The sequence below is a fragment of the Trichomycterus rosablanca genome, chromosome 21 (genome assembly GCF_030014385.1).
Source record: "Trichomycterus rosablanca isolate fTriRos1 chromosome 21, fTriRos1.hap1, whole genome shotgun sequence".
Lineage (NCBI taxonomy): Eukaryota > Metazoa > Chordata > Actinopteri > Siluriformes > Trichomycteridae > Trichomycterus > Trichomycterus rosablanca.
In genome coordinates, this window is record NC_086008.1 from 17,459,728 (window position 1) to 17,486,837 (window position 27,110).

General features: G+C 40.0%; 1 protein-coding gene across 1 annotated transcript in view; it reads left to right on the forward strand.

Annotated features, from left to right (window-relative positions):
• The first annotated feature begins 427 nt into the window (after positions 1-427).
• The window catches only part of fbp2 (fructose-1,6-bisphosphatase 2), a 42,963-nt gene continuing 16,280 nt past the window's right edge, over positions 428-27,110 (forward strand). Inside the window, exons 1-5 of the mRNA XM_063017542.1 lie at positions 428-630; positions 7,059-7,221; positions 12,618-12,710; positions 21,080-21,220; positions 23,019-23,156. Coding sequence (XP_062873612.1) covers positions 458-630; positions 7,059-7,221; positions 12,618-12,710; positions 21,080-21,220; positions 23,019-23,156 — 708 coding nt within the window. The 5' untranslated portion in view covers positions 428-457. The remainder of the gene's footprint in view (positions 631-7,058; positions 7,222-12,617; positions 12,711-21,079; positions 21,221-23,018; positions 23,157-27,110) is intronic.

Below are 27,110 nucleotides of genomic sequence, written 5' to 3' on the forward strand. Positions count from 1 at the left end.
ACCTTTGCTGTAAAGGCCAAATACACAGAGCGCACTGACTGTGTTTCTAAAATCTGGTGCTGATGATCAGATTCAGTAAATATCAGTAATTATCTCATTTTATTAAAAAAAAAAATATATATGTCTGCTTGAAAACCTACAGTTTTAGCCTTGTGTGAAAAATCTGACAGTACCCAACTACATGTGTATTAAGCTTATAAAAGGTTGTTCTTTAATTTATAACATATAGGTTATAACATTAAGAAATCTAATCATTTTCTGCATGAATGATCATATTCTTCAATAAACAAGCTTTACGTGATCGTGCACACAGGTTCACGTTACTTGTCACCTGATACCCCTTATAAATATAACTCTTGGCTTTAATCCATGTTCTGCTCAGTATAAAGCAGCTCTAGACAGCACCCCTAAACCATTCCCAACTTCACTCCAACAGTCAAACCGGGAAAACGGCAACATGTCAGATCAATCTGCTTTCGACACAGATGTTTGGACGCTTACACGCTTTGTTATGGAGTCGGGGAGACAGGCGAAGGGGGCAACTGGTGAACTGACCCAGCTTATTAACTCCATACTAACAGCTATCAAAGCTATTTCATCTGCTGTGAGGAAAGCAGGACTCGCCCATCTGTAAGTTCTGCTTAGATATTATTAGTTTTAAATGGGAATATTGGGATTTTAGAAAGACATGTGCTGCCATCAAGGCAAGTCAATAGCAATTCCAGCAAGACAATGCAAAGCCTCATTCTGCAGGTGCTATACCAGCATGACTTTGTAGACCAAGAGTGATGGTCCAGATCTGTCTGTTAGTGTATGGCACATCATGATGAGGAAAGTCAGACAATGGTGATTAGTGATTACAGACTGTTGAGAAGTTGAATCTTGAATCAAGCAAATATGGGCAGAAGTTCAAAATGCAAAACAGCAAAAATTTGTATCTTCAAAAATTTTTAAATTAGTATCTTCAGTTTCCAAATGATTAAAAGTGTAATCTTTAAGAATTTTAACATTTTGTTGAAATGCATCAATTTTGAAATATGTTTATATTTACAAAGTACAATTCCATTCAAGGAGGATGGGATGTCCCTGCTGAGTCTGGTTCTTCTCAAGGTTTCTTCTTGTAATTTTAGAGGAGTCCCTGCCACTGTTGCCCTTGTCTTGCCCAATAGGGGTTTTCGGTCTGTTGGTCCCGGATGCTGTAAAGTTGCTTTCAGAAAATGTGTATTATAAAAAGCGCTATAGAAATACATTTGACTTGACTTAAATGTAGTTGGTCACTAAAAACACTGGAAATATTTTCCTTTCTTTTTGACAGCTCAATAAAAGTTCAAGAGATTTAACAATGTACATATTCTTTATTTGTATTGCATTTTATAAAATGTCCCAATTTTTTAAAAACAGGTTTGGTATCCTTTAGGGCAGTGGTCCTCAACCACCGGTACTGGTCCGTGGGCTATTTATTACTGGGCCGCACAGAAAGATGAATAATCAGAGATCACTAGAAAAGCGGTTTTCACTGCATCTATTTCGGGTGTTATTGTCTTATTGTCACCCCGAGGTGGGAGCACCGTCTCGTTGCAGCTAAAAAAGCTCATATTAAACCGTTTGTATGCAATATTATTAAATCTTCCCGCCCCCGCCAGTCCGTGAAATTATATCTTAGGTGAAACCCGTCCGTGCTGCAAAAAAGGTTGGGAAACGCTGCTATAAGGCTATAATTCCTATACTTTAACACATGAGAGAGTATGAGACGAGCAATATCAAAACAGCATTAATGGGGATAGGCAATTATGTTGGTTAATGAATCACAGTAATCGTTCCAATTCATCTCAAAAGTGTTAGAAAGGATTGAGGACAGGGCTCTGTGCAGATAAGGCAGATAAGGGTGCAGTCATGGTTTGCTTGATGTTACTCCTGCCGATACTTTTAAATGCACATGTTCATCTAAGTCTGTTGTATGTCTTTAGTTACAACTTTTACTACTTAGTTTGTCAGTCCATTAAGAGCATCATGGATTGGGTGTGGAGCTGCACAAGCCTTTCGCTTGCTGGACATGTTTTGTGCTTGTGTGGTCCATAGCTCACAGATCACTTAGGTTGTTGCTCCTCAACATTACACAAAAAAAGAGTTATTAATAAGCTGGCGCGGCATGGTGGCTAGCACTGTCGCCTCACAGCAAGAAGGTCCTGAGTTCGCTTCCCAGGTGGAGCAGTCCAGGTCCTTTCTGTAAGGAGTTTGAATGTTCTCACTGTTTCTGCATGGGTTTCCTCCGGGAGCTCCGGTTTTCTCCCCAAGTCCAATGACATGCAAGTGAGGTGAATTGGAGATACAAAATTGTCCATGACTGTGTTTGACGTCAAAGACTTAAACTGATGAATCTTGTGTAACAAGTAACTACCTGTCCTGTTATGAATGTAACTAAAGTGTGTAAAACATGATGTTAAAATCAGTTTTTCTCCCATAATCTAGTCGTGTCCAATTACCCTGAATGCGTCCTCTATACTGATTCGACCCTTCACCGCTGACTGAGGACGCCTCTCAACTGACATATGCCCCCTCTGGGCAATACAGACTGCATTTTTCACCTGCACGAGTCGAGTTCATACACCGACAGGCACTGTGTATGGAGGGCCACACCCCCATCAGCATTATTCCTCAGCCCTGTGCAGTCAGCCAGCAGGGGCCGGAGTTGCACCAGTTATGAGGACCTATGATCCGACTTTTTTACCCTCTAACCCTGAACCCTCTAACAGCCAATCGTTGTTCATGCTGCCGCCCAGCCCAGTCGGTAAGGTAGAGTCGAGATTCGATACGATGTATTCGAAACCCCAACTCTGGTGCACTAGAGTACTTTACCGCTGCGCCACCTGAGCGGCGGGAAGGTTGTATCTTATACCAGTGTCACATTGTAAGTCACTAAGATCTTTACTTTATATATGCTTTACTATCACAGTTTATTCATATGTTAGTAATTAGTTTGGCAACCAACACTAAAAATAAGTATGTTTACATAGTTTTGGATATGCTGCTGTACATGCTACTTACATCAGATGTACTTAGTATGTCAAGATAAACTGCTTGCTCAAATATTTCTATTTTCTGGCTTCATCATTGCTGTGGGCATAAAATCTCAATATTATTTTGTAAACACACTGACAAGACATTTGCCACTTCAAAATTACTTTAAAATTGTAACATTTTAACCCTTCTACACTCTCATTTTTAACATTCATGACCTGCCACAGTACAACTAATTACACAGGAATAAAATAGATTTTTGATTTGCAGCCCTTGAGAGCTCCCAAACATGCTAAATTATAATTTGATACATTATTGTCAACCTACAGTATAGGCTCGGTGGGTAGCACTGTCGCCTCACAGCAAGAAGTCCTGGGTTCGATCCCCAGGCGGGGCGGTCCGGGTCCTTCCTGTGTGAAGTTTGCATGTTCTCCCCGTGTCTGTGTGGGTTTCTCCGAGAGCTCCGGTTTCCTCCCACAGTGGGTGTGTGTATGTGTGTCTGGCCTGCGATGGACTGGCGCCAGGGTCCAGGGTGTTACTGTGTACCTTGAACCCATTGAAAAGCTGGGATAGGCTTCAGTGAGTGAGTGAGTGAATTTGGATTTCAATATAAACAAGTAAGTGCATTTTAAAAATATGTATGGTCCATTGATTCCCTTTACCCTAATGACACAAGACCCTTATTACCACCTCCACCTGCTATTGAAGTTATAAACAATACCCACCCCCTGTAAATATGACATTACTTAACGCCTGACTGCTGTAGATACTTGATTAAAATATTACTATAGAAAGAGAGGCAAAAACTGTTTCACAGCACTGTACATGTAATATTCATTTTAAAAATAGCAGTGTAGCCTTTTCATGTGCCCTTAAGTATGATACTTGAGATCTATGAACTTTATAACTGGCAAACATTTCTTAAAGGTATAATAAATTTATGTTCTTTATAAAAGCAGTTCATGTTATTTGTTTAGTGTTCAGCTGCACGGCTTATTAGTGCAAGAATATGGTAGTAAAAACACTTTGATTAATTATTTTTAACTGATTAAAATAAGATCACATTTAAGGGCCTGTTCATGAAAGAAAATGTCAGAGGGTTTTCTCACAGCTGGAGGCTAGGTCACATTCACTGCTTTGAACTTGCAAGTGTCAAATACAAATGTATGTTATGTTTATTAAGGAAAATAATAATGTATTCATTTAAAAGTTAATTTCGTGTTCATTAATCTGAAATATCAATCAAACTATTTTGTTTACACAATGAATTCTGGAACTGTGTCTTAATGATAGTTCACATACTCTACATACTACATATATTTTGTAACAGATCGTAAAATTGTAAAATGTGTTTTCTTCTTGTGTGACTGTATTAAACATACAGTATTCCTCTTTTAAAAGAACTATCAAGGGTCGCTCAGGTGGTGCAGCGGTAAAAACACACACTGGAACCAGAGCTGGGATCTCGAATACATCGTATCGAGTCTCAGCTCTGCCTGCCGGTACAACTATAGGGGCGGGACTAAGCCGGATGGGGTCTCTCTCCCATGACTGGTGCAATTACGACCTCTGCTGGCTGATTGATGGTGCCTGCACAGAGAGGAGAAAAGAGTGCTCTCAGGGTGTGTCTCTCCGTACACAACGCTGAGCTGCACTGCATTTGTCAAAATGTAGGTGATAAGATGCATACGGCATGCTGCCCACGTGTCGGAGGAGGCGTGGGTTAGCTTCGTTCTCCTCAATCAGAGCAGGGATCGGCAATAGTGGAGAGGAAGCATGACGTAATCGCGCTAAAAGGGAGAAAAAGGGGAGAAAATGCATAAACAAAAAAAATATATATAAAAAAGAACTATCTGCATGGTTGTAAGAAAAGTAAAGTTGCTATTTTATGAACTTAATGGGGGGGTCTATAAAAGTTTTACACACAGCAACTTATTATTAATTAGGAGGTGTATAAAGTCTTATCAAATCAACTTTGTGCCATAGCGTCCTTGTTAGTGAATGTAATTAATACAGCTCGTGACTTCTCTGTGCCCACATAAATATGGCTAGTTCGACAGCTCTTTAAAGACCACATTAAGCAAATGTGTATGGCTAAGTTCTGTAAGAAAAATTCATATCATTAAACACCACTTAAAAACAGTCAGTCATAAGTCTACTGGAACATAGGTGATACTGTCCAGGTCAATCCATCTCTTAGCCTGTCCTTAACATTCCAGAAGAATCTAAACATCCTAGTCTTTATAGAGAAGACAAAGGAAATTTGTTAAAATAAATGCCATCTTAAAGACACATTCCTTTATTTAAGACCATATGCTTTACAATGTCGTTTAACTGATTATAGCGTAAATTGTTTTATTTCTCTGTTTTATAAAATGTATGAGGAAATGCAATATGTATGTCATTAGGTATCATACATGTGTCATTATGTATGTTTTATAAGTGTCCATGCCACATTTATACACCGATCAGCCATAACATTAAAACCACCTCCTTGTTTCTACACTCACTGTCCATTTAATCAGCTCCACTTACCATATAGAAGCACTTTGTAGCTCTACAATTACTGACTGTAGTCTATCTGTTTCTCTGCATGCTTTGTTAGCCCCCTTTTACCCTGTTCATCAATGGTCAGGACCCCCACAGGACCACTACAGAGTAGGTATTATTTGGGTGGTGGGTCATTCTCAGCACTGTAGTGACACTGACATGGTGGTGGTGTGTTAGTGTATGGAGTTTTTAAACACCTCACTGTCACTGCTGGATTGAGAATAGTCCACCAACCAAATATATACAGCCAACAGCGCCCCGTGTGCAGCGTCCTGTGCCCACTGATGAAGGTCTAGAAGATGACCAACTCAAACAGCAGCAATAGATGAGCAATCAGCTCTGACTTTACAACAAGGTGGACCGACTAGGTAGGAGTGTCTAATAGAGTGGACAGTGAGTGGACATGGTATTTAAAAATTCCAGCAGCGCTGCTGTGTCTGATCCATTTATACCAGCACAACACACACTAACACACCACCACCATGTCCTGACCATTGAAGAACAGGGTAAATGCAGGCTAAAACAGTATGTAGAGAATTCTTCTATGTGGTAAGTGGAGCTGATAAAATGGACAGTGATTGTAGAAACAAGGAGGTGGTATTAATGTTATGGCTGACCAGTGTAAAATTGATGCAAATCTTAGTTATCCTTCAACTGCCCTGGTTTCTATCCATAATAACCCTGGACCCTCCTCCCTCATTAATCAGCAACCTCTGCTTTTCAGGAAAGACATACTAACTCATCATCACCTAGACATAATATTCACCCACACAACCCCACAAATATTTGATCTTGATCTTTGATCTTGAAATATTTGATCTAGGTCTTAATCACCACAAGATGGCCAAGTAAAACTTTTGAGATTTTGGTGTGTGCTGGTATTGGACTTCCATCAGCCTGGATCTCCAGGAGCTCAAACCTGGCAGATCTCACACTGATCTCATCCTGCACCATCTCAAGAAAAGGATGCCAGGACAAAACTTAATGCGATCTTCACTGACAACCAGTGCACAAGACAGACTCCACAGAAGCCCAGACTGACTTAAATAGCGAGACTGCTACATTCTAGTGCAATCTCCACCAGAACGCATAAGTCATTCCACGATTATTGGACCTGAAGACTCATCTAATGTCAGGTCCCAAGTAATGCAAGAAGTGGACATTTACTGTGATCCACAACAACTGAAGATTCTCTACCTACCTTCCTAAATGTTGGCATGATGAGATTTTTCTACATTACATAACTGTATGTTTACCATGTAAACTTAGCTAGCTGCACAATTCTTCTCCTATTTGTCTTCATTAATTCATTTCCACCCATATATTTTTAAGTATGTATTTTACTCTGCTTATTTTTGTTTATTATTAAACATTGTACATACTTTACTTATGTGAATTTCTGAATTCTCAATGTCAATATAAAATTCTGATAGTTTTGACAGTGAAGTATCATTCCAACACTTACATGTGATTTGTGTATATTATCACAGTCAGGGCATTGCTGGACACATAAACGTCACCGGTGATGAGGTGAAGAAGCTGGACGTGCTGTCCAACGATCTGGTTATCAATATGCTGCATGCTTCCTACGGCTCCTGCGTCCTTGTGTCTGAGGAGAACAAGGAAGCCATTATCACTCCTGCTGAGAAACGGGTGGGTTCACTTTAAGAATAAGAGTGACTACAATGTGGCAGATGTAATAAATAATAACAGGTACAGTGCCTTGCAAAAGTATTCAGCCCCCTTGAACTTTTCAACCTTTTGCCACATTTCAGGCTTCAAACATAACGATATGAAATTGTAATTTTTTGTGAAGAATCAACAACAAGTGGGACACAATCGTGAAGTGGAACGAAATTTATTGGATATTTTAAACTTTTTTTAGAAATAAAAAACTGAAAAGTGGGGCGTGCAATATTATTCAGCCCCCTTGCGTTAATACTTTGTAGCGCCACCTTTTGCTGCGATTACAGCTGCAAGTCGCTTGGGGTATGTCTCTATCAGTTTTGCACATCGAGAGACAGAAATTTTTGCCCATTCTTCCTTGCAAAACAGCTCGAGCTCAGTGAGGTTGGATGGAGAGCGTTTGTGAACAGCAGTTTTCAGCTCTTTCCACAGATTCTCGATGGGATTCAGGTCTGGACTTTGACTTGGCCATTCTAACACCTGGATACGTTTATTTGTGAACCATTCCATTGTAGATTTTGCTTTATGTTTTGGATCATTGTCTTGTTGGAAGATAAATCTCCGTCCCAGTCTCAGGTCTTTTGCAGACTGCAACAGGTTTTCTTCCAGAATGGTCCTGTATTTGGCTCCATCCATCTTCCCATCAATTTTAACCATCTTCCCTGTCCCTGCTGAAGAAAAGCAGGCCTAAACCATGATGCTGCCACCACCATGTTTGACAGTGGGGATGGTGTGTTCAGGGTGATGAGCTGTGTTGCTTTTACGCCAAACATAACGTTTTGCATTGTGGCCAAAAAGTTCGATTTTGGTTTCATCTGACCAGAGCACCTTCTTCCACATGTTTGGTGTGTCTCCCAGGTGACTTTTTATAGATATCTTTGAGAAATGGCTTTCTTCTTGCCACTCTTCCATAAAGGCCAGATTTGTGCAGTGTACGACTGATTGTGTCCTATGGACAGAGTCTCCCACCTCAGCTGTAGATCTCTGCAGTTCATTCAGAGTGATCATGGGCCTCTTGGCTGCATCTCTGATCAGTCTTCTCCTTGTTTGAGCTGAAAGTTTAGAGGGACGGCCGGGTCTTGGTAGATTTGCAGTGGTCTGATACTCCTTCCATTTCAATATGATCGCTTGCACAGTGCTCCTTGAGATGTTTAAAGCTTGGGAAATCTTTTTGTATCCAAATCCGGCTTTAAACTTCTCCACAACAGTATCTCGGACCTGCCTGGTGTGTTCCTTGGTCTTCATGATGCTCTCTGCGCTTTAAACAGAACTCTGAGACTGTCACAGAGCAGGTGCATTTATACGGAGACTTGATTACACACAGGTGGATTCTATTTATCACCATCAGTCATTTAGGTCAACATTGGATCATTCAGAGATCCTCACTGAACTTCTGGAGTGAGTTTGCTGCACTGAAAGTAAAGGGGCTGAATAATATTGCACGCCCCACTTTTTAGTTTTTTATTTCTAAAAAAAGTTTAAAATATCCAATAAATTTCGTTCCACTTCACGATTGTGTCCCACTTGTTGATTCTTCACAAAAAATTACAATTTCATATCATTATGTTTGAAGCCTGAAATGTGGCAAAAGGTTGAAAAGTTCAAGGGGGCTGAATACTTTTGCAAGGCACTGTAAATAAAATAAACAAACATTTATGCATCTTCATAGAGAAACATTGACACTAATAGGTCGTCTTCACCTAATGAGGAGACTAAGGTCCTTAGCAGTGTTTCGGCCACTGTTAAGATCTTTCTATGACACTGTGGTAGGATCAGCCATCTTCTAGTCTGTGCTAAACAAGCTGGTCAAGAGAGCAAGCTCTGTCTTGGACTGTCCTCACGAGTCTGTGGAGGAAGTGGGAGAAAGGAGAATGATAGCCAGGCTTTCATCCATCCTGGACAACACCTCACATCCACTTCACGAGTCTATGGGGGCTTTTACCAGCTCCTTCAGCACCAGACTCCTCCACCCTCTGTGTAAGAAGAAGCGCTACAGCAACCAGACCCTATAACAAATGACCATCCACCAGATGGTCACAGACTCTTTTGTAATAAAACTAATAAAATATAATAGACCTACTTGATCACTAACAAATACACTTCCTTTTAATTTGAGTGACTAATTATCTATCATTGACAGTGTTGTATACACTAAAATTTTTTCCAATTTTACTCACCAGTTTATAATCCTAATGGGAAGATTACATTAGAACTCATTTACATTAGACATACACTCTTCCCTCTGAACTCAGTAAAAAAAATATTCATTTTCCAAGAGCATCTGAAATCTTGTGCATTTACTGTCTAGTTTTTGTTTCTTTGGAGTCGCCATGTTTATGCAAAAACTCGGGAACAATAATGTAGGTGTAACGTTAATGTTTTGAGTTGAGGAAAGAAGATGAGGAGCATTTTAGATTTGTTTTATGTGATAGTGACACCTAAAGAGTTCAACAGTTCAAGCAGTTAAAAAAAAAAAAAAAAAAACCTTGCTTAATGCCGCTCAGGTGGCGCAGTGGTTAAACAGAGCTGGGATTTTGAATACATCATATCGAATCTCAGCTCTGCCATCTGGCTGGGCTGGGCGGCCACATGAACAGCGATTGCCTGTTGTTCAGAGTGGGATGAGCCGGACCAGGGTTCCTCATAACTGGTGCAATTACGACCTCTGCTGGCTGATTGATGGCACCTGCGCAGGGTTAGGGAATAATGCTGATCAGGGTGTGGCTCTCCATGCACAAAGCTGATCCGCATATGAACTTGCCTCATGCAGGTGAAAAGAGGCAGTCGGTACTGTGCACGTGTTAGAGGGGGCGTGTGTCACTTGCGAAGCTCCTCAGTCAGCAGTGGAGGTGAAGTGTAATGCAATCAGGGTAATTGGATTCGACTAGATTAGGGGATAAAATTAAAAGAAAAAATAAGAAAGAAAACCTTGCTTAATAGTGGGCCAGCTTTAATTTTATATATACAATATACCACAAGCTGTTTAAAAAATGGTAAAGGGCCGCAAATGATCCACGGGCCGTAGTTTGGACACCCTCTGCTCTATAACAACAACTTTTCATAATTGTTTTTTTATTCCATTACCCCACCACCAATACACAAGACACAGTACAAGGTGCAAAAACATATATACGTATGCATAATAGGTAATATATTAGGCCTACATATATTATTCTATACCTGTATATTCGATTTATATAATATATAACATACCACATAACTTTTTGTAAACTTTTTAGTGTTAATAACTACACACTATGTGTGCAATTTGTTGTGTAACTGGCAGCTCTTAAGTCTGTACTTATGTTTTACATTTTAAAGGTTTTTTCTTAGTTGTCTTTCTTCTCTAATTGTAAGTTCTTATTTGTCTTTCCCATTCTTCTTATTTTATCTTATCTTTCTTTATCTTATCTTCATCTGATGACACTTAGTAACTGATAATGTGGTCATTTTGTAGTTTTACCATTAAGTCCATTTATAGAGCTGCCTTAGCCAACACTAAGAGCTATTATTGTAAACTAAATACAAATTCCCACAAAGCTGTAGCTCACATAATGCCACCAGTGTATGCTAATCTGGATGCTCCTTAAAATTGTGCCTTTGTTACAGCACCCACTACCAAATTTCATCACAAGCTGGATATTTCACTGACTGGGTGCCACTCATAAGCTGGAATAGATCTTCAGCTCTGGAGCAGCACATATGCATTCTTTTAAATAATAAATCACATTTTATTACCTAGCAGTCTGACCTGGGTTTGGCAGATGCCTAAAGAACATTTCTTTAAATGCTTTATGCCAACTGTACAGTTAAATGCCCTACTTAAAATGAATGACAAGAGTAAAACTTTGTTGAACAGGAATGTCGATTGTGAGACAGACCTTATCTCTTCAAATCAATGTCTGATCTCATTAAGGTCCTCTACATTAATGCTCCAAAATCACCTTCCAGAGGTATAGAAACTGTTGTAGCAGCAAAGTCAGACCAACTAAACATACGTGGTTTTGAAGACATTTAAAGAACATCTATATATGTCGTGTCTGGCTGTCCACTTACTGTTGATCAGATAGTGTATGTTTTAAAATGTGTCGTAATTAAGGAGGTCATGCAGATGAGAAAACGTGAGCCATGTGTTCATTTTAGGTGATTGGGATTGCAGTCCCGCAGCAGTTAAATTGCTTTACTCACTGTTAACATGGTATAGTTTCAGTCGCATAGATTAGTTTCACTTTCTTGCAGTTAAAATCAGACTTTGTTTACATATGCAGTGGTTATTTCAAAATCTGATTACAACCATTAGACTCGTAATAATGTAGCCCAGTATTTTTCCTTAACAAATCTTATATCAAGAAAATCGCAAATGTAAAGAACTAGTAAAATTTTAGATTTTAATTTAGAATTTTAGTTTTAAAATTCAACATAATGGGTCACTTTTAAGCTTCTGGTCTGTTCATTAACATCAAACCCAGTTGAACAAAATGCTGGGATATTAAGCAAAAAGCAAATAAAAACAGAAAACAGTGATTTGTAAACTGCCTTGGTATGAAAATGAAAACAGTATGGAAAAAACAAGGGCAGGTTAAGACCAGGAACAATGTTGTAGCCTTGAGGTTAAGGTACTGTACTAGTGAGCAGAAGGTTCCTGGTTCAAACCCAACCGCCTCCAGGTTGCCACTGTTGGGCCTTTAACCCTCAATTGCTCAGACTGTAAGTCGCTTTGAATAAGAGCGTCTGCTAAATGCCAAAAATGTAAATGTAAATGTAAAATGGCAGCATGCAATGTTTGTAGCACACACTGATTTGGCACAATTTTTACGCCGGATGCCCTTCCTGACACAACCCTCCCTATTTTATCCGGGCTTGGGACCGGCGCTACAATGCACTGGTTTGTGCATCTAGCGGCTAGGTATCTATGGGACAATTCGGTGTTTTCAATTAGCCTGGTGGCATGTTTTTGGACTGTGGGAGGAAACCAGAGCACCCGGAGGAAACCCACGAGGACACGGGGAGAACATGCAAACTCCGCACAGAAAGGACCCGGACCGCCCCACCCTGGGATCGAACCCAGGACCTTCTTGCTGCGAGGCGACAGTGCTACCCACTAAGCCGCCCCTCGAGACCAAAGACATCTAAACAGAAATATAAAGTAACAATGAGAAACTAATTTTATTTTCACAATTACAGTTAGTAAATTCAGATCCAAGATGAATTATTTTGTAATGTAATGCAGCAGTTCCATTTAGAAAGAGCATTTTATTGCATACATATGGTGTAACATCTTGCCTTTGTACTGTTCTAAATTGAATACAGACTAGAAAGTATTTGCAGATCTTGTAAACTCTGCCTCTGTCTTCTGCTTACAGGGTAAATATGTGGTGTGCTTTGATCCACTGGATGGATCCTCAAACATTGACTGCTTGGCGCCCATAGGCACCATCTTTGCCATCTTCAAAAGGGTGAGTCATGATCTACTGTAAAAGCAGTAGAGTAGGGGACCGCATCAGTTCTATAATTTACTAAATTTACTAAATAAACAAAATATTGTGTATTAAAATCTAAATACACTAATGCCCTGTGCTGGACTGGTAACCTGTCCAGGGTGTTTCCTGCCTTTTGCCCAATTAGTGCCTTTTGCCCTTTAATGTTATTAGGGATCTATCTATCTATCTATCTATCTATCTATCTATCTATCTATCTATCTATCTATCTATCTATCTATCTATCTATCTATCTATCTATCTATCTATCTATCTATCATCCATCCATCCATCCATCCATCCATCCATCCATCATCCATCCATCCATCCATCCATCCATCCATCCATCCATCCATCCATCTATCTATCTATCTATCCATCTATCCATCTACCCATCTATCATCTATCCATCTATCCATCTATCTATCTATCTATCTATCTATCTATCTATCTATCTATCTATCTATCTATCTATCTATCTATCTACCTTCTTGTCCTTGACGCTCGCTCTGGCTGCACGCTTTCTGTCTGCTCTCCGCTTGCTTTTAGTTTTTAGTTATTTTAGTTATTTTTTATCTTTTATTTCTAAAATATAGAGCTCAATCAGTAGACACCGACAATAGATCGGCTGGAAAGGCACAGAATTACAGAACTACATTAAACTAGACATTTAGTTAACGGAGTTTTCCACTAGCCGTCAGACTAAACTCGGGCACAGTTATCAGGACTACCATGGCTCCTATCACTACAGCGGGTTCTTCGTGCTGCTCCAACTGCTACAGACTCCTACGGAAAATCGCTGTGAAACAAAAATGCTCACGATCCTACCTGGAACGGATAGGAGAAATGGTTCCAGATCACTCGAGGGTGAGTCAAAATCTAACACAGAACAACCAGCTAAGCTAAGGCTAGAGAGCTTAACAGACTTCCCGAAGCTTGACAGAAGTCAGTCAAAACAGGGGAACAGAAACGAACCATGTGAGAGAATAAGTCGGTGGCACAAACTTGGAGCAAAACCAAAACCACAAAAGCAGCAGGTGACTGTCTTAATGTCTTCCACGCCAGACTGTTCATCATGGGCTCGGAAAGCTAAAACTATTCCAAAAGCTAGCACAATTGCACCCTGTGGGAAAATAGCAGGGTTGCAACAAAAACCGATCCCTTTGCTGAATCGTTTCGAACCGCTCAGAAATCTGATCGAGGTTACCCCCAGTGGTAATGGTAACGAATCAAAACCAGAGAAGCTGACTATAAAAGGGGACTCAAAGCGGGCTAGCAAAAACACGAGGCTGATCAAGCAGAGGCCCTCGCCTGACTCAGAGAACGCTCCGAAAACTGTGATCGTCGGTGACTCTGTCATCAAGAATACAGGCAGCAGATCAATGCTAACATGCTGTCTCCCGAATGTGACTGTCTCGGAATTAAATGAGGAACTTCCCAACATTCTCTCCCAGCATGGAGTGATCGACCGAATTATTCTGCACGTGGGCAGAAGTGACATTCGCAGAGAGGAGTCAGAAATCTTAAAGAACAACTTCACTGAGCTGTTTAATACACTTGAGAAGCTGACTGCTCAGAAGTTCATCAGTGGGCCTCTCCCAGCCCGAGGATCTAATATGTTTTCACGGCTACTCAACCTCAACACGTGGCTAAGCAGAACCTGCAGTTTGAAAGGTTTGGATTATATTGACAATTTTAATCTATTCTGGGGGCGCAGAGAATTTTTTTACCCAGATGGCACCCACCTAAGCAAGACTGGAGTGAAGGCACTAAAGGACAACCTCCATTTTGCTCTTCGCCACCCATCTGCTTCTTGGACTGACTCGACACAATACGTGCATCCTCAACCTCCCTCACCTGCCTTCAACCATGAAGGACCATCAAACATACAATCCCCATCACTGGAGAACACAGCTCAGGCTGAGTTTCTGACTCTTGACGAAAGCTATTATGACCTTCATCATCAGGCAGTGACACAGCAGTCAGCAGCAGAGACATCACAGTCATCCTCCAACTTCTCTCTCTCAACAACATCACCTCCACATATGGATTTCACAGAGAAAATGGAGAAACTGGTGTGTGTTGGGACTAAATTCTCACACTCCATCTCAGCCAGTCCACAGGTTTCACCCAAAAAGCGCAGGGCACCCCTTCCCCCCTGTCCACAGCCCCCTCCCCGTTCTCTGAGGCCACTTCAGCACCGTCAGCAGCAGCCTTGTACTTCATCTCTTCTGGCTGTACAGAGTTCAGAATGTTCAGCGAGTGCTACTGATAGCGGCTTCAGAATACAAAATAATGATAACACTTTGTGATGTGTTCAGGGTCCTTGCTATAGCAGATATGATACTGACAACAGTTTGGAGAGTAAGCTTGGACCCAGTATGTCTGAAATGTTTTCTATTCCTGTGTTGATTAGAAATAGAAAGAATAGAATGCATTCAGCATATCAAGTCAACCAGTCTAACCTCGTACCTGTACCACGACAACCTCGGGCTGCCCCAGGGGCTCCTGTGGTTCCTTTAAAGCTAGCTCTGCTTAATATTAGATCTCTAGCCAATAAATCATTTTTAGTGAATGACATAATTCTATCCTACAGTTTAGATTTTCTGTTTCTAACTGAAACATGGTTAGCAGAAGGCAGCAGTGCCACTGTTCTTAATGAAACAGCACCAGCAAACTTCAGTTTTATGAATGTGTGTCGAAGTGGTAGAAAAGGTGGAGGAGTAGCTGCCTTATTTAAAGATGTATTCCAGTGCAAAGAGACTGTACTTGGCAATTTTATGTCTTTTGAATACCTCTGTTTTATTTTGAAGGGTACTCCCAAAATTTTTATTTTTAACCATTTATAAACCTCCAAGATACTCTGCACATTTTATAGATGAATTTGCTGAACTACTGTCAGTTATCTCCACTGAGTACAGCTTTTTCATCATAACTGGGGATTTTAACATCCACTTAGATAATAACAAGGACAATAACACCAAAGAACTTTTTGGTCTTTTTGACACGTTTGGTCTATTGCAACATGTGAAAGGGCCTACACATACTCGAGGGCACACTCTGGATCTAGTTATTTCTAAAGGTCTTAACATTTCTTCTGTTATGGTCAAGGACTTGGCCCTCTCTGATCATTTTTGTGTCTTCTTTGAAATGCTGATCGCTCCAGATGCTCAAACTAGCTCTGTTTCTGTTAAGAAAAGGTGCATAAATGAAAGCACTAGTTCTCAGTTTATGGAGGCCATAGCTATATCACCAACTTTAATTGCAGAGTCAGTTTATGAACTCCTGGATAACTTTAACATGAAAATATTGACTGTCATGGATGTGGTTGCCCCTGTAAAAGTCATGAAAATGTTGAGCAAACAGAAAGCACCATGGCGTAACACAATGATGGTAATAGCTCTGAAAAGAGAATGCAGGAGAGCTGAACGTAAGTGGAGGAAAACTAAACTTCAAATCCACTATGATCTCTATAAGCAAAGCCTTTGTAGTTTTAACTCGGAGTTATGCAGGGCTAGACAGCTGCACTTCTCTAAGATCATTAACAGGAACATCAACAACACCCGCACTCTATTCAAAGTGGTCGACAAGCTTACAAATCCTCCAAAACAGATCACCCCAGAACTTCTGTCCACAGAGAAATGTAATGAATTTGCTCATTTCTTCTGTGAAAAAATCCAAACTATTAGACTGACCATCAACGCCACTCAGTCAAACGATGAAACCATGCTGCCCCTACAGACACCTAGAAATAACATGACTATTATGTCACAATTTAATACAATAGACCAAAAAACACTGGAGAGAACAGTTCAGCATCTTAAATCATCAACATGTTGTCTCGACATACTGCCATCTGAATTTTTTTAAACTATTTTTAACTCTGTAAAAACTGATTTGCAACAAATAGTTAATGGCTCACTAGAATCAGGCGTTTTCCCAAAGTCACTGAAAACAGCTGCCATTAAGCCACTCCTAAAAAAGAGAACTCTGGATGCGTCTGTGTTAAACAACTACAGGCCGGTCTCAAATCTTCCTTTCATAGCCAAGATCATTGAGAAAGTTGTTTACAATCAAGTCAGCAGTTTTTTGAATTCCAGTGGTTATTTTGACAAATTTCAGTCAGGCTTTCGAGCTCACCACAGCACTGAAACGGCTCTCATAAAAGTGTTAAATGATCTACGGCTGAATACTGACTCGGGTAAAATATCAGTTCTGGTTTTACTGGATCTTAGTGCTGCCTTTGACACTGTAGATCATAGAATATTGCTGGATAGGTTGGAAAACTGGGTTGGACTTTCCGGAACAGTCCTTAATTGGTTCAGGTCTTATTTAGAAGACCGGAGTTACTTCGTCACTATTGGCAGCTGTGAATCCGACAGGGTGGCTATGACATGTGGAATCCCCCAGGGATCAGTTCTCGAACCTCTTCTGTTCAATCTTTATATGCTGCCATTAGGCCAAATGCTACAGGATAACAACATTGATTACCATAGTTATGCAGATGACACACAGATATATCTGGCTCTCTCACCAGATGATTACAGCCCAATAGATTCACTGTGTCAGTGTCTGGAGGACATCAATAACTGGATGAGCCAGAATTTTTTACAGTTAAATAAGGACAAAACAGAGATTGTTGTGTTTGGTAGCAAAGAAAAGAGGATTAGTGTCAGTGAACACCTCAGTTCCCGGGCTCTAAAAACCAAAGACCAAGTTCGAAATCTTGGCGTTCTAATAGACTCAGATCTCACATTCACCAGCCATATAAAAACCATCACCAAAACAGCCTTCTACCATCTTAGAAATATAGCCAAAATCAAGGGTCTAGTGTGCCAACAAGACCTAGAGAAGCTGATCCATGCTTTTATCTCCAGTAGGGTGGACTATTGTAATGGTCTCTTAACTGGACTTCCCAAAAAGACCATTAAACAGTTACAGCTCATTCAGAACGCTGCTGCTAGAGTTTTAACTAAGACGAAGAGAACTGAGCACATCACTCCAGTTCTAAAATCTCTACACTGGCTTCCAGTTAGTTACAGAATAGAATTTAAAGTGCTGCTACTGGTCTATAAATCACTGAATGAGTTCGGCCCAGAATACATCTCAGAAATGTTTAGAGAATATAAACCCAGTAGATCTCTTAGATCCATGGACTCAGGTCAGCTAGTTGAGCCCAGAGTCCAAACTAAACATGGTGAAGCAGAATTTAGCTGTTGGGCTGCATATAACTGGAACAGACTGCCAGGAGATATTAGATGTTCCTTAAATGTAGAAATCTTTAAATCCAGGTTAAAAACATTTCTTTTTTCTTGTGCCTATGATTGAGCTCGAAATGTTTGCCATTACCCTCATTTTACCATATTTCTTTTAGTTTTTCAGGCTCTTCTAAATTGTAGTGTATATTTTACTATATTTTCTTTTAGTTTTCATGTTCTTAATTTTTTATCTCTCTTGTTTTAATTTCATATTCCCTAAATTGTAGGTTATACTTGTTATTCATGTCCTTAATTTTTTTTTTTTTTTTATCTCTTTTGTTTGAATTTCAAGTTCTTAATTGTAAGTAAATGTTTGCAAGAAGTCTTTCTGAGGTTTTAGATCTCAGGAATGTTTTAATGCTTTTAATTAAATTTTTTTTCCTTATGTAAAGCACTTTGAATTGCCACTGTGTATGAAAGGTACTACACAAATAAACTTGCCTTGCCTTGCCTTGCCTTGCCTTGCCTATCTATCTATCTATCTATCTATCTATCTATCTATCTATCTATCTATCTATCTATCTATCTATCTATCTATCTATCTATCTATCTATCTATCTATCTATCTATCTATCTGTCTGTGCGTCTGTCTGTCTGTCTGTCTGTCTGTCTGTCTGTCTGTCTGTCTGTCTGTGTGTCTGTGTGTCAAGTGATGGTAAAACAGACGTGGTAACATAAATTCCTTTAACAGGTTAAAGTACTGCTTTTTTCCCGTTTAAAGTTTTTGTTTGCTTGTTTGTTTGGAAGAATGAAATTCTCTGGACCTAGGATCTTTTCATAATATATTTAAATAATTTCATAAAAGATCCAAGATGGCGCTGCGATAGTGACAGCCTGTTACAGCAGCTTCTGAGATTACACACATTATAAAATGTTGATTGTAGTTTAAAAAAGTCAAAAGCTTTTTAACATTTAGTGCTGTTCAATAAAATACATTAGCCCAACAGTGCTGACAATTGGATAAGACTAAATTGGAAGAAAAAAAAACAGACCACTTAGTAATGCTTTTGGCTTAATGTTCTATGGATACATAAAGCAAAATTTAAACTTTCAGCAGAAAACTCTAGGCATATACCTTATTCTGCACCTGTTATTATTAGTAATATACACTGATCAGCCATAACATTAAAACCACCTCCTTGTTTCTACACTCACTGTCCATTTTATCAGCTCCACTTAGCATATAGGAACACTTTATAGTTCTACAGTTACTGACTGTAGTCCATCTGTTTTTCTGCATGCTTTGTTAGCCCGCTTTCATGCTGTTCTTCAATGGTCAGGACTCTCCCAGGACCACTACAGAGCAGGTAGTATTTAGGTGGTGGGTCATTCTCAGCACTGCAGTGACACTGACATGGTGGTGGTGTGTGGAGTTTTTAAACACCTCACTGTCACTGCTGGACTGAGAATAGTCCACCAACCAAAAATATATCCAGCCAACGGCGCCCCGTGGACAGCGCCCTGTGACCACTGATGAAGGTCTAGAAGATGACCAACTCAAACAGCAGCAATAGATGAGCGATCGTCTCTGACTTTACATCTACAAGGTGGACCAACTAGGTAGGAGTGGACATGGTATTTAAAAACTCCATCAGAATGGCTGTGTCTGATCCACTCATATCAGCACAACACACACTAACACACCACCACCATGTCAGTGTCACTGCAGTGCTGAGAATGATACACCACCCAAATAATACCTGCTCTGTGGTGGTCCTGTGGGGGTCCTGACCATAGAGGAACAGGGTGAAAACAGGCTAAAAAGGTATGTAGAGAAATAGATAGACTACAGTCAGTAATTGTAGAGCTATAAAGTGCTTCTATATAGTAAGTGGCGCTGATAAAATGGACAGTGTGTGTAGAAACCAGGTGGTGGTTTTAATGTTATGGCTGATCGGTGTACATGTATAGATGTTTGCAGAATCAAAAGTGTCCACAAGGTGATGCTGTAACACAATTACAGTTGGATTGGGTCCTCACAAATAAACACAGACCTGCACAAATCTGTAAATTAATTTGTAAATATTTCACTGTTTCAGCCGGTCCCTGTCTTTTTTAGGAATTTCCATAAGTATGTATTCAGACATATCACACATTACAGAAAAAGATCACGTGTTAAAGCTGTTATAGCCCTGTTATTCAGTCTAATCCACAAAAGTCAATGTGGCTACAGCCTCCCTACCAACTCTGCCAGTTAATCAACTTGTCTTAGCACGGATCAAGTGTATCAGATGTACAGTAAATAACCAAAAGTATATGAACACTTGACCCTGAACTTGTGGGACATAGCATGCCAACCACAAGGTTTTGAGTCTGGTGTGCAGTGAACTATTCTTCAATAGATGATCACTGGAGCCGCTCAGGTGGCGCAGCGGTAAAAAGACGCGCTGCAACCAGAGCTGGATTCGGAGTACATCGTATCGAATCCAGCTCTGCCTTACCGGTTCGAGGCTGAGTGGCTGTATGAGCAACGATTGGCCGGTTGCTCAGTTGGGGGTGGGACAAAGAACCGAATGTGGGTCTCTCTCTGTCAGAATGCGATTACGACCTCTGCCTGATAAGAGGCGCCTGCACAGAGATGAGGAAGAGTGGCACAACACTCATCAATGTGTGGGTGGCAAAAATGCAAGGGGATATGGGTTAGCTTCGATCTCCTCGGTCAGGGCAGGGTTCGGCATAGACAGAGAGGAAGCACGATGCAAATTGAACAATTGGATGCGCTAAAGGGGGAGAAAAAGGGGAAAAAAAAAGATAATCACTGGGATTCAGGTCAGGGCTCTGTGCAGGCCACCGAAGTTTGTCCACACCCAACTCATAAAACCAAGACTACATCACTAATTTTATAGACATGTTAGTGATGGGTGTGACTGAAACACCTAAACTTAATTCAATGGGTGTCAACATACTTTTAGTGAATATACATCGAGCAAAAACAGCCCTTTGTAGAAAGTGTAGTTTGTTAGAGCTCCAGGTTCATGTTTTGTGGGTTTCGTTACTTTAATTCCACCAATGGTATAAATGAAGAAATTTCTATCACACTGTAGCCATCAAATTGATCGTTTAGGATGTCCTTTCATTATCTTCACACAGACTACAGAAGGTGAGCCGACCGAGAAAGACGCTCTTCAGCCAGGCAATCAGATGGTGTGTGCAGGTTATGCACTGTATGGCAGTGCCACTATAGTGGCTCTTAGCACTGGAGATGGACTCAATTTCTTCATGCTAGACCCAGTGAGTAGCACTTCATCCTGGACATGTTCTTGCAATGCACTGAGTTGACAGTTTATTGGGTACATCCCAGCAAACATGTCCCACATGACCAACAAAAAAAACTCACACTGACTCCACAAGGGTTAGCCCAAACAGGACCCACTCCAACATTACTGAATAGACCACAGTGTGGGCTTACTTTCAGTAGTGTAACTGTATGAAAAGCCTGAGAAGGGCCCAGAAAGGACAGTCTGCATAATTACTGGAAATCTTGTGGGTTATCAAAAGGCATAATTTCTTGCCCTAGTTCCTGGATGGTTCCTTGATGGCCAGCTTTGGAGCTTTGGTCTTGTGGGTCTTCTGTCCAGGTACAGGAGGACTTATTTGCTGGGATATACCTAGTGCATTAATTTATTGGCAATATAAAGTACATCTACCTACTGGGTGCAGTTTGTAAATATACACTTAATACACTATTTTACAGCTAATCTCTTCCTGTCCATCAATGACTTTTGCTATCCAGACACCCCTGTGGAAGCTGTCATAGCCACAAAAGAGTGCATTCTTTAATGTTAATGGTTTTGGAATAGAAAGTCCAACAAGAGGTCCACAAATTACTATAAAAACTGACAGATACATTAGTTGCTTTAACTAACACACCGACCAGCTGTGTAGATCTTGAATGTGTAGGTTACACATTTGCACAAAGTATGTGGCAATACCCCATCAAGTCCATTATTAGTGTCGGTCGATGATTACAGGACAGTGTAGAAACCCAGCCACCTTATACTATACACTCTTACCAGTGCCATAGATACTACCACTGAGCTATTTTGTGTCACCCCACCAAATCCCACTTTCTGCTGCATGACCGCTTTTTATTTCGGAGCATTTCAGTCCACAGAATGTTAGCAAAGTATTATTTCAATTTAAAGATTAAATGAGACGGGGCACTCAGGTGGCACAGCAGTCTAATGCGCTAGCACAACAGTGCTGAGATCTCAAGCACCTAAGTTAGAATCAACCAGCTGCATCCAGACAGGCACAAATTGCAGTTTCAGTCACAGTGCTGACTGGTCGAAGCGCCTGCACGAGGGACTGTTGATTCACGTGAAGTAGTGCATGACACTTTGTATGCGATACTGCTCTCTGTACGAAGAAGTTGTCGGCAGCTTGGTTATGGTGGGGGTTTGCAGTGGCGGAGGATGTTACAGCTGGAGAATTGGACATAACTAGATTTGGCTAGTCTTTCTTAAATGAATAGCCTAAACGTAAACAATTATGAAGAAACAATTGTAATTTGTAAAAAACCCATGGGTTAGCTTTATTTGCTTAGAACAGTTTAACAATTTGTCTGACTATCTGTCTCAGATGACCCAGTGAGGTCCCAACTCCAAAGATAAGAATGACTGCATTATCATGTCACTGTCATTACTGTGGTGAGAATTATCAACCAATTAAGTAATATCTTGCCCAAGGTCCTATGGTATTTATTTATCACTGATATATGAGTAAAAGTTTGGCTGACTAGGTGTGCATGGAAACATAAAGACTGCAGCCAGTAACGTACAAAATGCACCCATGTAGTGATGTACCTTAAAAAATGGCCAGTCACTCACATACAAATGAAGTGTAACTTTCGGTTTCTAGATAATATTTATTAAAGCATTTATTTTCACTTCTAGCTGAAATTTGGTATTACTTCTCCTTTCCCTGTCTGTACACTGTAAATGTGTGTAATATGTTTCATGTCTGACAGTGTGGGTCGTTTTCCAGTGAAAATGAATCCACAGGTGTGAACTGTGTGTTTCTTTTTTAGGCCATAGGTGAATTCATACTGACGGAAAAAAATGTACAGATTAAGAAGAAGGGGAAGACCTATAGCCTGAACGAAGGCTACGCCAAGTACTTTGATCCTGCGGTGACAGAGTACTTAAAACACAAGAAATTTCCAGAGGTAGGAAAAACTAGGCCTGGATTTAGGTCATATGTTAAAATAATTTATTTTATAGCAATATAAAAATTATTCTTATACACTATGTGCTCGCTTGTTTTCTGAATGCACAAGTCTTACATACTGGAATAATAATGTGGGGCCCATGCAAATCTGTTATATTATAATCTAATTTTAGAAAATAATGATGTTATAACTCTGCAGTGTATAAATAGCCAAGCATTTTATTCTCTGTCATTCCTATTGGGCTTTGCCTTCTTTTCTCATTTCTAATCTGTGGTCCCCTCACTATTATTAGGGCAGCTGTAGCCTAGTGGTTAGGGTACTGAACTAGTAATCAAAAGGCCTGCTCAAGCCCCACCTCTGCCAGGTTGCAACTGTTGTGCCCTTGAGCAAGGCCCTTAACCCTGAATTGCTTATACTGTCACAGTACTGTAAGTCGCTTTGGGTAATAGTGTCTGCAAAATGCTGAAAATGTAAATGTATTATAATTTATATGTATTCACCCTGTGTTAATTAAGAGCTGCAATTATTATATATTTTAAACTATTGGCTTTAAAAATAAAAAGTTATAAACTAACATAAAATCTCAAACTAACAGAATACTGTATAAAAAAATGCATTTGTTGTTATGTCAGCCAGCCAGTTATTTCTACTAAATATGTGAAAACCTTAAGCTTTTCCTTTTACACACAATTAGTCAGTCATCATTTTAAAAATCAAAACATCAAAATGGGTCTTCTTTTTTGTTTTTAATAATATACACTGCGACCACTGCATGGGCTTTTTTTTTTTTTACATGTTTTAATAATATACACTGCAATATACACTTTTTATTTAAACTTTAACAGACAGGTATGAAGGATTTGTTTGCCTAAATTTGTATTTGTTTAAATTGTGATTTTTAAATTATGATTAGATTAAATAAAAATACAATTTCCACTTTTAAAATATTGTTTGTTTGAAAATCTTAGGCCCTCTCTTAGGGCGTAGAGGGCCTTGGCGGTTCCCCTTTGTATCCTGATATATATGTTTCTGTTTAAATTGTCATTCATATTTTAATTGAGTAAAATTCATCAAATTTTTTAATAAAATGCACTCCAGCCAATGTAGGTAAGCCTGCATTATATGGACATTTATTGACCATTTTATGAGCACCATTTGCTGCTCTCAGCATTTTGTTACTCCTGTGCAGCAGTGTTCTTGGGATTTTTAAACACCTTCTCCAACCAAAAATATGAAGTTAACATCATTCAGCAATCAGAAACTGTCCACTAATTAAAGGATAAAACAAATAACACATACTGTGTATGAGAAATATCTGTACACCCACAGTCTGTGCTTGCAGGGTGTGTGTTTCTAATTAATAATAATGAGTGTAAAAAGTATTTAAAATAATCAGATATGCTACTGCACCTTTTATAACAATACCAGTTAAACTGATAAATGGGGAAGAGGGGGTGAACACAAATGAATCTATACTTTATAGACTTAGAAGGTGGGTGAACCTAATTCAGTGGATGGTGGTGAGTTGGGTTTAATCGTTTGCACACATTAATCACTCAGTAAGCCATTACCTAAAATGTTAACACATCAAGACCAACACAGTGCGTAAACTAGCAGATGGCCGGGTTCAATCCCAATTCTAAATCCCTGACCTAGGCAGCTGACAGGATGAGTTCACAGTGTTTTTTCCCCTCGTTGTATCCTGCCTCAGCTGACTCTCGGTCTGACTTGCCGGGCTGTGTAAGAGTGCTGATGTGAAGTTTACCCCACAGGTTACAACATGCTAGTGGTGTTCATTTAGGGTAGAATGGTCAGATCAGCAGCTTGGGTGCAAGACTCATCCCGCTCACATGATAACGCAGGTTTTCACAAAATGCTGAGATGAGATCTTTTGTGGTTTGATGGTTTACAGGCATAAACCATCGAATGACCTGGTGGACCTGATTATTAATAATTAACTTCATTTTATTTAGTGTTGCTTTTACTTATTTGCAAAATCAAATCCACAACACAGTAAAGTGTGCAAAAATGAGGGCATATTTTGACGTTTGGCTTCTATAAATTATTTATGTATTAATGTAATTAATGACTTTAATATTAAAACTGAAAATACTAAAAGTGAGAATGCTAGTTAATTTTCTATCCATTTATTGCATGCCGTATTTTCTATACTGTGTAAAAATATCAATTGTTGTTGTGTTTTTAATGTACATAATATATATATATATATATATATATATATATATATACAGTGTATCACAAAAGTGAGTACACCCCTCACATTTCTGCAAATATTTTATTATATCTTTTCATGGGACAACACTATAGACATGAAACTTGGATATAACTTAGAGTAGTCAGTGTACAACTTGTATAGCAGTGTAGATTTACTGTCTTCTGAAAATAACTCAACACACAGCCATTAATGTCTAAATAGCTGGCAACATAAGTGAGTACACCCCACAGTGAACATGTCCAAATTGTGCCCAAAGTGTCAATATTTTGTGTGACCACCATTATTATCACTGCCTTAACCCTCCTGGGCATGGAATTCACCAGAGCTGCACAGGTTGCTACTGGAATCCTCTTCCACTCCTCCATGATGACATCACGGAGCTGGTGGATGTTAGACACCTTGAACTCCTCCACCTTCCACTTGAGGATGCGCCACAGGTGCTCAATTGGGTTTAGTCCATCACCTTTACCTTCAGCTTCCTCAGCAAGGCAGTTGTAATCTTGGAGGTTGTGTTTGGGGTCGTTATCCTGTTGGAAAACTGCCATGAGGCCCAGTTTTCGAAGGGAGGGGATCATGCTCTGTTTCAGAATGTCACAGTACATGTTGGAATTCATGTTTCCCTCAATGAACTGCAGCTCCCCAGTGCCAGCAACACTCATGCAGCCCAAGACCATGATGCTACCACCACCATGCTTGACTGTAGGCAAGATACAGTTGTCTTGGTACTTCTCACCAGGGCGCCGCCACACATGCTGGACACAATCTGAGCCAAACAAGTTTATCTTGGTCTCGTCAGACCACAGGGCATTCCAGTAATCCATGTTCTTGGACTGCTTGTCTTCAGCAAACTGTTTGCGGGCTTTCTTGTGCGTCAGCTTCCTTCTGGGATGACGACCATGCAGACCGAGTTGATGCAGTGTGCGGCGTATGGTCTGAGCACTGACAGGCTGACCTCCCACGTCTTCAACCTCTGCAGCAATGCTGGCAGCACTCATGTGTCTATTTTTTAAAGCCAACCTCTGGATATGACGCCAAACACGTGGTCTCAACTTACTTGGTCGACCCTGGCGAAGCCTGTTCCGAGTGGAACCTGTCCTGGAAAACCGCTGTATGACCTTGGCCACCATGCTGTAGCTCAGTTTCAGGGTGTTAGCAATCTTCTTATAGCCCAGGCCATCTTTGTGGAGAGCAACAATTCTATTTCTCACATCCTCAGAGAGTTCTTTGCCATGAGGTGCCATGTTGAATATCCAGTGGCCAGTATGAGAGAATTGTACCCAAAACACCAAATTTAACAGCCCTGCTCCCCATTTACACCTGGGACCTTGACACATGACACCAGGGAGGGACAACGACACATTTGGGCACAATTTGGACATGTTCACTGTGGGGTGTACTCACTTATGTTGCCAGCTATTTAGACATTAATGGCTGTGTGTTGAGTTATTTTCAGAAGACAGTAAATCTACACTGCTATACAAGCTGTACACTGACTACTCTAAGTTATATTCAAGTTTCATGTCTATAGTGTTGTCCCATGAAAAGGTATAATGAAATATTTGCAGAAATGTGAGGGGTGTACTCACTTTTGTGATACACTGTATATATATATACAGGGGTTGGACAAAATAACTGAAACACCTGGTTTTAGACCACAATAATTTATTAGTATGGTGTAGGGCCTCCTTTTGCGGCCAATACAGCGTCAATTGGTC